This window comes from Pelodiscus sinensis, unplaced genomic scaffold (genome assembly GCF_049634645.1).
Source record: "Pelodiscus sinensis isolate JC-2024 unplaced genomic scaffold, ASM4963464v1 ctg36, whole genome shotgun sequence".
Lineage (NCBI taxonomy): Eukaryota > Metazoa > Chordata > Testudines > Trionychidae > Pelodiscus > Pelodiscus sinensis.
Window position 1 is genome coordinate 3,826,637 of NW_027465931.1, and position 14,930 is coordinate 3,841,566.

General features: G+C 53.0%; 1 protein-coding gene across 4 annotated transcripts in view; it reads right to left on the reverse strand.

Moving 5' to 3' along the window:
• Positions 1 to 14,930, reverse strand: part of LOC102443570 (sarcoplasmic/endoplasmic reticulum calcium ATPase 2-like) — a 267,118-nt gene that overhangs the window by 14,417 nt on the left and 237,771 nt on the right. For 2 of the 4 annotated variants that reach the window (XM_075916863.1, XM_075916864.1), the window contains exon 20: positions 5,082 to 5,199. The exons of the other annotated variants lie outside the window; for them this stretch is intronic. In XM_075916863.1, coding sequence (XP_075772978.1) covers positions 5,082 to 5,199 — 118 coding nt within the window. The remainder of the gene's footprint in view (positions 1 to 5,081; positions 5,200 to 14,930) is intronic. 4 annotated transcript variants of the gene reach the window in all.

Sequence of the window (14,930 nt, forward strand, 5' to 3'; positions counted from 1 at the left end):
ATGATAAAATGGTTACTTACCTCGTAACTGTTGCTTATGTCCATTCCACTTAGGTGTGCACGCACTGCATGCATGAGTTCTGGAAGCTTTTTACCCTTAACCGTACCTGTTGGGCCAGCCAGGGAGGCCCCTGGAGTGGCACCGGCATATATACCCCTGCTGGCCCTCCACCCCCTTGGTTCCTTCTTGCTGGACATTCCGACGAAGGGGAGGTGGGTGGGATTTGGAATTGACATAAGCAACATGTCTCAAAGAACAACAGTTATGAGGTAACCGTTTTTTCTTCGAGTGCTTGCTTATGTCCATTCCACTTAGGTGATTCCCAAGCTATGCCTATGGGGGCGGAACCTAAGAGCAAATAGACTGCAACACCGCTCTGCCAACAGCCACATCCTGTCTAGGCTGCTATGTAATTGCATAATGGTTAGTAAAAGTATGGATCGATGACCATGTAGCCGCTCTACAGATGTCTAGGATCGGCACCTGCACTAGAAATGCCATTGAGGAGGCCTGGGCTCTGGTAGAATGGGCCATGAGAGAAGGGGCCGGCTTTCCTCTTAGATCATAACACGCTTGAATGCATGCCGTGATCCATGAGGACAGGCACTGAGCCAACACTGGAAGGCCCTTCATCCTCTCCGCTATAGAGACGAATTGCTGTGTCGACCTATGAAACTGCGTTGTCATCTCTAAATAAAAGGCAAGAGCCCTCCTGATGTCTAAAGTGTGAAGCGCCTGCTCTCTCATTTGTGTGCAGCTTAGGGTAGAAGACTGGTAGGAAAATCTCCTGGGACATGTGGAACAGGGACACCACTAAGTAGAAATGCAGGGTGTGGACATCCTTAGAGAACACCGTGTATGGTGGCTCCGAAGAAGGGGCCTGCAACTCGGACACCCTCCTAGCCGAGGTGATAGCCATGAGAAAGGCCACTTTCCATGAGAGAGGGAACACGTAGCTATTGGCTCAAACGGGGGGCTGCATGAGTCCCTGGAGCACTAAATTCAGGTCCCACTGGGGAACAGGCTGCCTAACCTGGGGGTAGAGACTATCCAGGCCCTTCAGAAAGCACTTGATCATCACATGAGTGAAGACAGAGCCCCACCCTTCCCCCTGGTGAAAGGCCACAATGGCCGCCAAGCGTACTCTCACCTAGGAGGTAGTCAAACACTGCTGCCTGAGGTCGAGGAGGTAGTCTAAGATCAGAGGGATGGGGGCCCAAAAGGGGTTCCCCCCTTCTGAATGACCCAAATTGAGAATCTTCTCCATTTGGCCCAATAGGTCACCTTGGTAGAGGGCATCCTACTCCCCCATCAGTACCTGCCTGACCGGATCTGAACAGAGGAGTTCTCGCTCCCTCAACCATGGATCTTCCAAGGTGTGAGGTGGAGGGACTGTAGGTTTGGGTGACACAGATGACCCCAATCCAGCTCCTGTGTCAAGAGGTCTGGCATGAGCGGGAGGGCAATGGGGTTATCTACTTACAGTAACACCAGGGTGGTATACCAGTGCTGGCATGGCCAGGCCGGGGCCACCAGAATCACTGTTGCCCCGTACCTTTGCAGCCTCAGGAGAACCTCATGTACGAAGGGATTGGGGGGGGGGGGGGGGGGGCGGGGGAGAGAGAGAGAGACATACAGGAGACATGGGGGCTACTGCATCACCAAGGCATCTCCTACTGATCCTGGGCCCAGGTCTCAATATGAACAGAACTGGGCATGCGTCTCGTTGACCTGTGAGGCGAAAAGGTCAAGGAGGGGAGTCTCCCACTTGCGGAAAAGAAGGTGCACCACCTCCTCCATGAGAGACCATTCGTGGGCCGAGAATGCCCTGCTGAGGCCGTCTTCCAGGGTGTTGTGGGTCCCTGGTAAGTAGGTGGCCTGTAGGTGAATCCCCTGCGCGATGCAAAGGTCCCAGAGGGCTAGGGCCTCATGACAGAGGGGAGAGGATGGAGCACCACCCTGTCGGTTGATATAAAATACCGCTGTTGTGTTGTCCGTCAAGACGGAGACATAGTTGCCCCTCAATTGAGGCAGGAACGTCTGGCACATCAAACGTACCGCTCTCAGTTCTCTGACATTGATGTGTAACAACCTCTCTGCTCGAGATCACTTCACTTGTGTCAGTTGGACTGCCAGGTGTGCTCCCCACCTGGTATCAGAAGTGTCCGTCACCAACTGCACCGAGGCAGGGGTTGGGCAAAAGGGACTCCACTGTACACCAGGCTCTCCCGCAGCCACCAGTCCAACGTGAACAGGATCTCCAGTGTGACGGTCACTACAGTATCGATGCGGTCGCAAGTCGGCCTGTAGAGGCCAGAGGTGCAGCCTGGCATATTGTACCACGTAAGTGCACGCCGCCATGTGGCTCAACAGCCGTAGACAATGCCTTGCAGTCATCATAGGTGTGGCCTGGAGTTGCTGAATAATGGTCTTCACGCCACAAACCTGGAGCTCGGCAGCTCCCATTGCTACCATTTTGAGGAGTCACCGGTCTGAGGTGATAAGATCCCCAAGAACGATGGAAAGGGGACAGTGTTTGAGAAGAGGCAATTAGTGCTGGGGCTGGTAATCCACCCTTGGGCGGACCTTCAAAAGCCTGACCTCGGGCCCCGAGTTTTGTTGGGGGGCCCCTGAGCCTGATCCGAGGTCAAACGAGAGCGTCTCCTGGTGCCCCTACCATTATTTTCCCTATTTCTCTGTCTATTATTATGTCTGGGACCTTGCAGTTTTGCAACCCTCAGCTGCAGTCCGCCTTTCATCCCAAGAGCTCAAGCTTTCTGGGCTCCTTACTCTTAGGAGTGGGACCAGGCTGCCTCTCCCTCTCCCTCTCCCTTTGGCAAGTGGCCTGAACTACCACAGAGTCTGGGGGCAGGTGGGCAAACAAATGTTCGTGCCCAGACTGCGGCACAAAATACCTCCTCTCCACCCCCTTCTGCGTTGGAGGAATGGACGCCGGTGTCTGCCATAGGTTTTTTGTGATCTTGGCCACCATCATATTAAGTGGGAGGGCAATCCTAGCAGGGCCATCTGCCATCAGGATGTCCACTATAGGATCGGATTTTTGCGCAACCTCCTCGGCCTGCACACCTAAGTTTCGAGCCAACCTCTTGAGGAGGACCTGATGGGTGCGCATGTCTATGGCAGGCATAGCCCGGAATGGATCCCGCCAGAGCCTAGTTGGGGGACGAGGAGTCCATCGGCAGTGATGACCCCTCTGGGGGCAATCCTGGCTGAGGCTGGGGGTGCTGTGGCTGGGTAGGGCCCACCGGTGCTGGCTGCTGAGCCGGCTGATCTTGGTCCCCGAGGGACTGGCCCTGGACTCTGACACCAGAGCCTGTGTGAGTGGGGTGGCCGAAGGTGTAGCCCTATGCCCTGAGTACACCGAGGCCAACCCCAAGGGTCCTTGCTGCTGGGTCTGATGATACACCCAGGGTGTCCAAAAGGGTCACTGGGCTGGCGGCTACCATTGTGGAGGCCATATCTGTGATGGTGGCGGACTGGCCTTCCTAGAGTGGCGCCATGAACGGGATCGGTGCTGGGACCGGTGCGGAGACCTCGACCAACCTGACCTCGAGGAGCGGTGCGATGACGCCCTTGATGTCATCGCCTCCACGGCCGACTCTGAAGAGTACTCAGAAGCGGATCACGGCAGTGCTGCAGATACCAACTACTCCTGGTGCTGGCCGTGGTGCGCCATGGCCGCCAGTTTCCCTCGGTGCGGCAGTGGCGGTACCGGAGGGAACGTAGCCACACACTCCAGTGCCAAGAGCAGTGGTGCCATCGGTGCCGGGAGGGCTCTGCTCCGTGCTGGACCTGGCTCCTGTACCGTGGGAATCGGTGTTGCTACTACAGTTGGTGCTGGACCAGATTCACACACCAGTAAAGAGGGAAGCAGCACCGCGTGCGGTGCTGGTGCTATTCTGTCCCCCTGTTGCTCTTGGCCTGCATATGACTCCACACCGTGCGGTGCCGGACCCGGGGAGGAGGTGAGTTCAATGAACTCTCAGGACACCAAAAACATGTCTGGGGTCGACGGCTGTAGGATCTCTTCCAGAAAAGTCCTGGACCTCAGGGCTGCTTGCCCGCACGGGGCTCCTGATGGTGCATGAGAGCCTCCTCACGTCTGGACTGGGATAAAGCCTCAGGGTATCCCCCTTGCAGATGCACCCTCTGGTCCCATCTCGACGGTGACCTTCCCCTTCGCGCCTTCTTGTGAGCACTCAGTACCGGGGACTGAGACCGGTGCCAACTGCCGATCCAACACCACAGTGTTTCAACGTGGATCCTGCACCTCGCACCGACCCTGGGGTGCTCCTCACAGATGGCTCTGGCTCCGGTGCCACGGGTTGGAGTGCTGACTCCATCAGCAGCAACTTGAGTCTGGAGCTGTGCTCTTGTTTGGTCCTTGGTTTAAAAGGACTTGCAGATTCTGCAGGAGTCTGTTAAATGACCTTTACCAAGGCACTTCAAACACTGCCCTGTGAAGACCCACACAAGGATCAGCTTCAGGCACCATGCACAGGCTTTGAAGCCTTGGGGCCCCGGCATACCCCGTTTTGAAGGGGGGTAAGGGTAAAAACTACCTACTAACTAACACACACACAGTAACTTAAACAACACTTAACTATTTGAAAACTATTTACACAAGATAAAAGATGCTAAGGGCACACTTGCAGGCAGCAAGCCCAGTGTTCCAGCAACTGTCACGGGCGGTAAGAAGGAACTGAGGGGGTGGAGGACCAGCAGGGGTATATATGCGCCGATATGCCGGCCACTCCAGGGGGCTCCCCGGCACTCGAAGAAGAACTAGATGGTGCATAGTCCTGCCATGAGGGCAGGGGACTGGACTTGATGATCTCATGAGGTCCCTTCCAGTTCTAGTATTCTATGAATCTATGAAAGTTGCATTTTTCAGGAACATAACTACAATATTATATAAGGAGTTACTGTAGTTACACATAGAAACAGAATAAATAGAAGTCTGTTTTTTCTTCTTTGAAACTTAAGAGATATTACAGGCCAATAGTTTTGCCGCCGCTTGTCTTTTTATGTAGCTTGCACCCATTAACAAGTTTACTTACCGGCAGTGGTTCTACATAAAGGATAAGAAAATGGAGCGACATAGACAAACAAATAGAACCCAGCAGCCAGATATTCTCCCATGGGGGCATCCTCAGTAAGGACTGGTTTTCTGATAAACTGTAATAGAAACAATGCATATATAAGACATTGCAGAACGACATTCAATGAGGCTTTGTTTACACTACAGTTTTGTCATCAAATTTTAATGCATTGGACTTGTGTGTGTGGGGGGGGGGGAGAGAATGCCCAGTTTCCACCTGGACAAGACACTTTGCTGTTTGCTTTGTCAACAGAATTGGCTTCCGCCCTGATGGTTCTGCTCAGCTTTGATCCCTGCAGGCATGCACCGCTCCCCTTTCAAAGCTGGGGAGGGGAGAAGTAAGCATATGACAGCTGAGTGAGCTGCTCTATTGAGGGACAAAGAGCAAATTACTGGAATGAGAGGGTTACTCACCCTCTGCAGTAACTGACGTTCTTCGAGATGGGTGTCCCTGTGGGTGCTCCACCTTAGGTGTCTTGGTGCCGCAGCACGCCTGGCTGGAAGATTTTAAGAGCAGTGGCTTTGACAGCTAGCTCACACATGTGCAAAAGTGCTACATGCACTAGGTGGCTAATGTGCATGCGCGAGATACGTTCACCTCAGTTCCTTCTCTGCCCCGGGAAAGTATGGAAAAATACCAAAGAGGGGCACAAGGGTGGGTGGTGGAGTGTCCCTGTGGGTGCTCCACCTTAGGTGACTACAAGCAGTTTATCCACTGGAGGTGGGAGCTTCAGACGGTGTAGTGTCCTTTTGGACCGTAGTAAGGATTGTATGTCCGAACGCAGTTCCTCTGGACATGTAGGAGTCCAGAGCATAGTGAGCAGCAAATGCATGAGTAGATGACCAGGTGGCCGATTTGCACATATCAGACAGGGAGATGCCCTGTACATAGGCTGTTGATGCTGCCATGGCCCTGGTCAAATGTGCACAAAGTTGTGCAGGTGGCTCTTTACCAAAGGTTGAATATGCTATTCTTATGCATTCAACTATCCATTTTGAGATCCTCTGGGAGGAGATGGGGAGTCCCTGGGATTGTTCAGTGGTTGATGCGAATAACCTGTTGGTTTTCTGAATTTGCTTGGTTCTTTCCAGGTAGAATGCAATGGCCCTCTGTAAATCAAGTGTGTGGAGTGTGGCCTCGGTCTGGTTGGCGTGGGTTTTGGGGAAAAAAGACTAGTAAGTTAATAGGTTCGTTACAGTGGAAAGGAGAAGGCACCTTTGGCACGAACTTAGGGCGAGGTCAGAGGACTACCATGTCCTTATGGAAGGTGGTGAAAGGTGGGTCTGTCACAAGAGCCGCAATTTCACTGACTCTCCTGGCAGATGTTACTGCCACTAGTAGGGCCACCTTCATGGAAAGGTGAAGCATAGAGCAGGTCGCCATAGGCTCAAACAGTTTACAAGTTAAGGCCCTCAGAACCAAATTGAGGTCCCAGGCTGGAGCCAAAGGTTTGATTAGTGGATAAGTGCTCTGTAATCCTTTGAGGAACTTCTTGGTCATGGGATGTGTAAATAGCGACTTGCTGTCTATTGGGTGGTGTAAAGCAGTTATGGCAGAGAGATGAACCTTAAGGGAACTGAGTGAAAGTCCAGAGTTTTTGAGTTCGGTTATGTATTGCAGGACTGTGGGTAGTGGAGCAGAAGATGGGTCAAGATTGTGGAGGTGAGACCAGGTGGAGAATCAGCGCCATTTGTACAGGTAAGTCTTGCGAGTGGATGTTCTCCAACTGCTATGGAGGATCTGTTGGACCTCATCTATGCATTTTGCTTCTAGTGGAGTGAGCCATTGAGGAGCCAGGCCTGAAGGTTCAGGGTGTGGAGAGGAGGATGCTGAAGGCGACCATGACATTGAATGAGATGTGGGAGCTGTGGGAGACGCCGTGGGCGATCGGTTGACATTTGCAGAAGGTAGGTATAACCAGGTTTGTTTGTCTTGGCCAGTCTGGCGCTATCAGTATGATATTGGCGTTATCTAAGCACATCTTGGTGACTACTTGATGGAGAAGCTTTATAGGGGGAAAGCGTATAAGAGGGTTGTCTCCCAGTGTATCATGAATGCGTCCCCTAGGGATTCTGTTCCAATGCCCGCATGCGAACAGTAGCATGGACACTTTTTGTTGGCACTGGTGGCAAACAAGTTGATTTGCAGGAAGCCCCATTGTGTAAAAATTTGATGCAAAATGGTGGGGTCTAGTTCCCATTCGTAGTTCACAGGAAAGTTCCTGATGAGGCTGACTGCGGTTATGTTGTCTTTGCCCGGGAGATGTGAGGCAATTATTATATTGTGAGTGATGCACCAAGTCCATAACTGGACTACCTCTCTGCAGAGGGGGTAGGACCTCGCCCCTCCCTGCCTGTTTATGTAGAACATTGCAGCTTGGTTGTCCGTAAAGATCTGCACTGTGGAGTTGGAAATACAGTTCACAAAGTGCCGGCAGGTGTAGTATACAGCTCAGAGTTCGAACATATTGACGTGCATCGTGGTCTCTGTGTGGGTCCACTGTGCTTGTGTGGTGAGGGTACCCAGGTAAGCTCCCCAGCCCTGCTGTGAGGCATCTGTGGTGATGGTGAAAGATGGGGCTTGCCTGTGGAAGGGGACCCCAGCGCACATGTTTTGTGCTTCTGACCACCATTGGAAGGAGCGTTTGACCATGTTTGGAAGTGAGACCAGCTTGTGTAGGCTGTTTACCCGAGGTCTGTATACTGTGCTCAGCCAGTGTTGTAGAGGCCTCATGTGTAATCTGGCATGCGGGACAATTGTCGTCGCTTCTGCCATATGGCCTAGTAGCTGGAGACATGCCCTGGCAGGAAGTTGTGGAGCTGTGGTGTGAAGTTGTACTAGTTGTAGTATTGCGAGGAACCTCTGATGGGGTAAGGATGTGATAGCACGGATGCAATCGAGTTGAGCTCCTATAAACTCTAGTACTTGGGTTGGTTCGAGCTGGCATTTGGAGAGGTTGATTTGGAGGCCAAATGAACAGAACAGTGACATGGTGGTTGTGACTGAGTCCTGAGTTTCCTGGAACGACTTGCCCCTTTATAAGGCAGTTGTCAAGATATGGATAAATTGACACTCCTTGTCTTCGCAGGTGGGTTGCCACAACTGCGAAGACCTTGGAAAAGACCCTCTGCGCCGTGGATAGACCAAAAGGTAGTACTGTATACTGGAATTGTCGTCCCCCTGCTGTGAATCTTAGGTACCTCCTGTGCACAGGGTGTATAGGCACATGGAAGTACACGTCTTGGAGGTCGAGAGTCACCAGCCAGTCGTCTTTGTTGAGGGAGGGTATGATGGTGGAGAGGGTAACCATCTTGAAGCATTGGTACAGGACGTATCTGTTGAGAGCTCTGAGATTGAGAATGGGTCTCCAGCCCCCTGACTTCTTCTCTGAGAGAAATTATTGAAAGTAGAAGCCGGTATTTTGATATTATTGTGGAACTCTTTCCACCGCATTGATATGGAGCAAATGGTCGATCTCTTGACATAAAATAGTCTTGTGAGATGGGTCCCTGAAGAGGGACAGGGTGGGTGGTTGGGTTTTGGGAAGAGATAGGAAGGGGGTGCAGTAACCGAACTTTATCACGTCCAGAACCCATTTGTCTGTAGTTATGAGGCACCACTGATGGTAAAACGGTGCTAATCTGTGGAAGACGAATCTGACAGCTCTCGACCTACAAAACGTTTGCCTAGAGTTGGAGGACTGAGATGGAGTGGGTTGGTCGGCTGGCTGCCGCCTTCTCCCAACGCTGGTGCTTTCTAGGGTCATATTATCTTTGAGAATGACCAAAGAGGGAAGGTCTGTATCTCTGAATGTAAGTTTTGTTTTGTTTGCGTTTTGGTGCAGGAGCCTGGATGCCCAGTGTTCTAAGTGTGGCCCTGGAGTCTTTCAGGGAATATAAAGAAGCATCTATGCCATCAGCAAAAAACTTCGGGCCCTCGAATGGAAGGTCTTCCATCTTCGTCTGGACCTCCTTTGGGAAACCAGACAGGTGGAGCCAGGAGGCTCTTCTCATGACAACAGAGATGGCAAGGGCTCGTGAAGCTGCGACAGCTGAGTCCAAAGCAGCTTGGAGGGCTGTTCTGGCTATCAGGAGACCCTTGTTAGTGTTAGCTCTCATTTGTTCTAATTTTTCCTCTGGGAGGAATTGAATAAAATTTGAGGTTTGCTCAAATATGTGATGAGTGTATTTTGCCAGCACTGTGGTGTCATTAGCGCTATGTAGCTGTAGGGAGGCAGAGGAGGATGACCGTCTGCCCATGATGTCCAGACGTTTCCATTCCTTATCAGGAGGGCTGGACTTGGCAATGTTTTGCTTGCTGTAGGGGAGCCTGGACGGCCCTCCCTTGACCAGAACAACGTCTGCTCATGAGGCAGTCAGTACAGTAGAGGGAATGGTGGGGGCAGTACCATTACAGCCTGTACCCCAATACCCAATATTGGGAACCCTATTTGGAAATGAAGCTCCAAGGAAGAGGAGTAGCTTCAACATGGATTAAGTGGAAGGCCTTTTTACAGGACCGGGCCAAACTGGGTAAGGGAAGTATCCCACAGTTAGTAGAATTAATGGCAACATGGCCCACTACCCCAGACCAATTGGTCACTCCGGGGCCCCTTAAAACGGATATGCCTCCACTGGCAGCATGGGCAAAGGCATTTGATGAGCTAAGCTGCGAGGAGAAGCAGTTTGCTTTTTTCACAGAGGGCTCATGCAGGCTTGTGGGAAGGGGGCGGCGGTGGCGAGCCGTAGCTCTTTACGCTGAGTCCGGGAACAAGGTATGGTAAGAGGGGGAGGGGCAGTCAAGCCAGTATGCAGAACTTAAAGGGGTATGTCAACTCACAGGGCCAGGGCCCAACAGGATTATGGATTCGCTTCAAGACAGAGTCGATTAGGGACAGTTGCTTTTATTAATCTCACGGTGTCACTACTATTACAGGCTTAATACTGCCAGATGGTTACACAGCTACTGCAAAGCAATACGGCAATAAGCATAGGCAGAGCAATGCATAAAAGCGAGCAACAGGCACTTGGAAATGCTTATGCCCCTTCAGTCTGCGGGGAGTCCCATTCCTGTCACCTCACACCAGGCCGCAGTGGACATGGCTCCAGCTGGGGGGATCCAGGGCACCCTCCAAGGTCTAGGTCCCTAATGAGACTCACCGGACACGGGACTCCCTACACTAGTTATACTACAGTTGTTTACCGGGTGCGTGCATACTGGCCCAATGCCACTCTCAACATTCCCACGGGGCTGAGAACTGAGGTCATGTTAGCAATTGAGGAAGCTATTCATAGGCTGTGGCCCCAAGCAATAGTGTACACTGACTCATGGGCTGTAGCAAATGGGTTGGTAGTCCGGGCTCCGGAGTGGCAAGCTGCTGGGTGGAGCAAGCACAATCAGCCAATTTGCGGGGCAGAAATATGGGAATGCCTAGCATAGTGATGTGAGGTGAGAATATTCTCTGGAGAATATTCTCCGAGAACGAGAATATTCTCCAAAACATTATTTCCCGAGAATTTTTGAGAATTTTCTAATTTTTCATTTCCTCTTGAAATAATATATTGTATTCAACTTTTAGAATACCCTGAATGTTAAAGAGCTTTCTTGATCATTCAAGATAGTTTGAGAACATTCTTCATGAGTCAGGAATTCTGACTGTTATGGAACTTTCTGGAAACATCACAAGATGGGACGGAACCCACCCTTGGCCTTGGGGACCAGGAAATATCGGGAATAGAAGCCCCTGCCCAAGATCCTGGGGACGGACTGGCTCTACAGCCCCCAGGGTGAGGAGCTGAAGAACCTCTTCTCGAAGGAGACGCTCATGAGAGGGGTCCCTGAAGAGGGATGGGAAGGGGGTACAGAATGGAAGGGGATGATATATCCCCTTTCCACCGTTTCCAGGACCCAATGGTCCGAAGTAATGGACTGCTCAGCCCGGTGGAAAGGGAGTAGACGGTCCCAGAAAGGGAGGGATGAGACTGGTAGGCTGTCCTTGGGCGCACCCTCAAGACCCTTGAGGGGTGGCCCCTGACCTTGATCCTGGGCCGGCCAGGGCTGGCTCCTGCCGTTCCTCCCATTACCGTTCCTACTGCGGTGATGGGAGAAGTCAGGGCGTGTGCCCTGCTGGGAAGGTCTGAGGAGGAGTGCTGTTGGGTAGCTGGGGTGTGAATACCCAGGGACTTTAGCGTGGCCCGGGTGTCCTTGAGACCGTGCAGACACTGCTCTGAGAACAGACACGGCCCCCCAAAGGGGAGGTCCTGGATGGCACCCTGGAGCTCCAGGGGTACGCCAGACTCTTGTAGCCAGTTACTGCAGCGCAGCACCAATCCTGTGGCCATAGCCCGCACAGCCGCATCAGCCTCATCAAGGGCCGCCTGGAGCGCCACACTAGAGATCGCCCTGCCTTCCTCCGAGGGGGCTCTAAATTCGGGCCGAGAGTCCCTGGGGAGCAGCTCGGTAAACTTGTCCATGGAGGCCCAGGTGTTATAGGCATAGTGAGACAGCAGAACCTGCTGGTTCGCTATGTGAAATTGGTAGCCTCCGGACGCTTAAGCTTTCCTGCCCAACAGGTCCATCTTCTTGGCATCCCTGTTCTTGGGGGTAGGTGCCCAGTTGACCCTACCGCTCCCTTTGATTAACTGCCTGGACGACCAAGGACTCGGGAGGTGGGTGGGAGGACAGGTATTCGTTCCCCTCCTGGGACACAAAGTAGCGCCACTCGGCCTTTTTATCTGTTGGTGGGATAGAGGCCGGGGTTTGCTAGAGTGACTTCGAGATCTTGGCCACCGTTTTGTTGATAGGAAGTGCCACTCTGGTAGGGGTGTTGGACTGTAAGATGTCGACCATAGGGTCAGAGTCCTCTGACATCCTCTCAGCCTGGAGCTCGAGGCTCTGGGCCAGGCGGCAAAGAAGGTCCTGATGTGCCCTCGAGTTCATGGAGGGAAAAGTGTAGCTCAGGGCTTCGTCTGGGGAGGACGATGAGCAGGGCTCGCCAAGCGGCGGCGAGCCTTGCTCGCCAGCCGCACAAAGAGCACGCTGCGCTTGTGCAGACTGCGCTGCACGGCCCTGCCGGTCTAAAATGTACTCGACACAGGCGAGTAGATTGCCTAATTTGTCGAGCCCTGACGATGAGGACCCCTTCCGGCCCGTCTCCATGGGGGCCACGGCTTGCGAGGGGGTCTGAGAGGCCACAGACAAGGGCACTGTCGGCGGCTGGGCCACTGGGTCCTCACTCCCTGATGGTTGTGGGGACACCTGGCCCGGTGGAAGTGACTGTCTCGAGGTGGGGGACCGAGTCAGTGGGGTCGTCAAGGGGGATTCCCTAGACCCAGAGAAGAGCGACTCCGGCCTAGAGGGCCCTGCTCCTTGGCTCTGGTGGTAGGCCCAGGGGGTCCAAAATGGCCACTGGTTGGGTGCCTGTGGGGCCAGGACTGCTGCATCACTGGTACAGAGACCGGCTGTGCCCGTTGCTGCTGCTGAGTGGAGGTACTACGGTGCCGAGAATAGGATCGGTGTCGAGACCAGGATCTGGATCCCCTAAATGACCACATGGGCTCTGTTTCTGAGTCGGTCGAATACTCCGAGGCCGACCAGGGTGGAGCTAAGGCAGACGCAGCCGGTGACCTTGCTGCTGGGGTGTGCCGGGCCACTGACTCCGACTTGCCCCGGTGCCGAGGAGGAGGATGCAGCGGCGGCATGGCCGGGCCCGGTAGGCCCTGAGTGGGGCCAGCACCCGTGGAACTCGGTGCTGCTCGAGGGCCCTGCCCTGGTGCCAGGTCACGGGCCGGGGTCGAGGCTGCCACCCGTGTTGTGGGCGGTGCCGTGCTTGGTGCCGGGGCTGCGTGCAGAGCGAAGCAGTGTTTCCTTGACTCCTGTGCCGGGGTGCTGGGTGCCCTGACTGCCATTCAATGCTGGCTGCAGTCCTGATCTTGTCGGGGCCCAGTGCCAAAGTAGGAGAGGGGGACGGCTCAATCAAGTCCCTGGCCGCCTCAAAAGCCTCCGGGAAGTCCACCATTGGGCTGGGGTCCCGGTGTGGAGAAAGTCGTTTGCCCAACCAAGATGGTCCGGGCTCAGCGCTGGATGGTGCCACATGCCCCACTTGAGAGCGCATGAGCCATGGGGGTGACCTGCCCCAGCTAGACCTCCTCTTCTCAGGCGCTGGGGAGGAGCGAGACTGTCCCGACGGCTCCCACACAGATGCTGGTGTGCTCTGAGTCCTTGGTGCTGGTCATAAAGCCGCCTCCATGAGGATAATCTTGAGGCGTGACTCTCTCCCCCGCTTCGTGCGCAGCTTAAACTCCTTACAGATTTTGCAGGCCTCAAACAAGCAGGCCTTGCCCAAGCACTTAAGATAGGCCAAGCATGGATGGCCGCAGGGCATAGGCCTCTGGCACTTCTTACAAGGCTTGAAGCCTTGAGGCCCGAGCTTGCCCCGCCACACGCGTGGAGCAAGAATCACTGTGGATCCTTAGTGCCGGATAATACTACTTAACTACTTAAAAACTGATAAGAACCTAACTACAACTGCAACAGAGAACTGTAACACTGAGTAACTGCTAAAGGGCACTTGCTGAGCAAGAGCAAAGCCACATTTGAACGACTGTCACAGGTGGTAAGAAGGAACTGAGGGGGTTGCAGAGCCAGCAGGGGTATATATTGACCAGTATACCGGTGCCACTCCAGGAGACTCCCCTGCTGGCCCAATGGGTACTGCTAAGGGAAACATTTCTGACGACTCGTGCACACTGCGTGCACACACCTACATGGAATGGACATGAGCAAGCACTCAAAGAATGGTGCATGTTTATTCAGGGTGGGTGGAGGCATGGCCCACAGGCAAAGCTAATGCCCACAGTGCCCTGCTGGGACTGCAAAGGAAAATTTTATATCAGCATGGGACTCCTAGAGAAATTCAGTGATAATGGTTCACATTTTACTGCTGGAGATGTGCAAGAATGGGCTGCCAGAACTGGAATTAAGTGGGTTTTCCACATACCTTATTACCCCCAAGCTGCTGGAAAGGTGAAACACAGCAATGGAATTTTAAAAACTATGATGCACCTTGCCTGTAAGGATCAATGGAAGGGGTGGGACGACCACCTGCCTGAAGTGGTGTGGCAAATGAATAATAGGTGGACCAATGGAGGGTCCCCATTTTTAAAATGCACCCAAGGACAGCAATGGGAAACAACACATGCTCTTCCTGCTGTAACACGTGGATGTCAACTACTTAGATGTCAAAGCTGCTACATGGAAGCCTGGAGTTGTTATTGCAACGGTTCAGGGCACACCTATTGGGTCCTAACCCCTGAAAATACTTTAATCTCTGTGCCGGCGATAAGGCTGAAACCCTGAGAACAGTGCTGTGCTCTTTTCCAGATGTAGATAATTCTCTATCTCTGGTTGGTGGATGTGGCTGTTGGTCAGCGTATTCCCTTCTGGATACAAACGACTGGAAAAATGTTTCCCGCTCCACACCTGATACCTGTCAACTTAATCTGTCCTCCCATGGCTCTGCACCTTCATAGGGCCAAAACCTTGGTTAATTACCATCAGTAGCCCACCAATCAAGTTACCTGGACTACTGATTTCACCACTAATTCCACTTTTGGAGTTACCGGATGTATTTGGATACACCCGGATCAACGATCACCAGCTTCAATTTGGGGAACATGACATGAGGGCGTCCATAACCCACATGGAACTGGCAACCTCACTTTTGAATTTAACATCTCAATCCCGAATAATGCGAACTGGACATTATGGGCAGAGGATGCAGACTATGTTATTGAAGTGGTGTGCAAT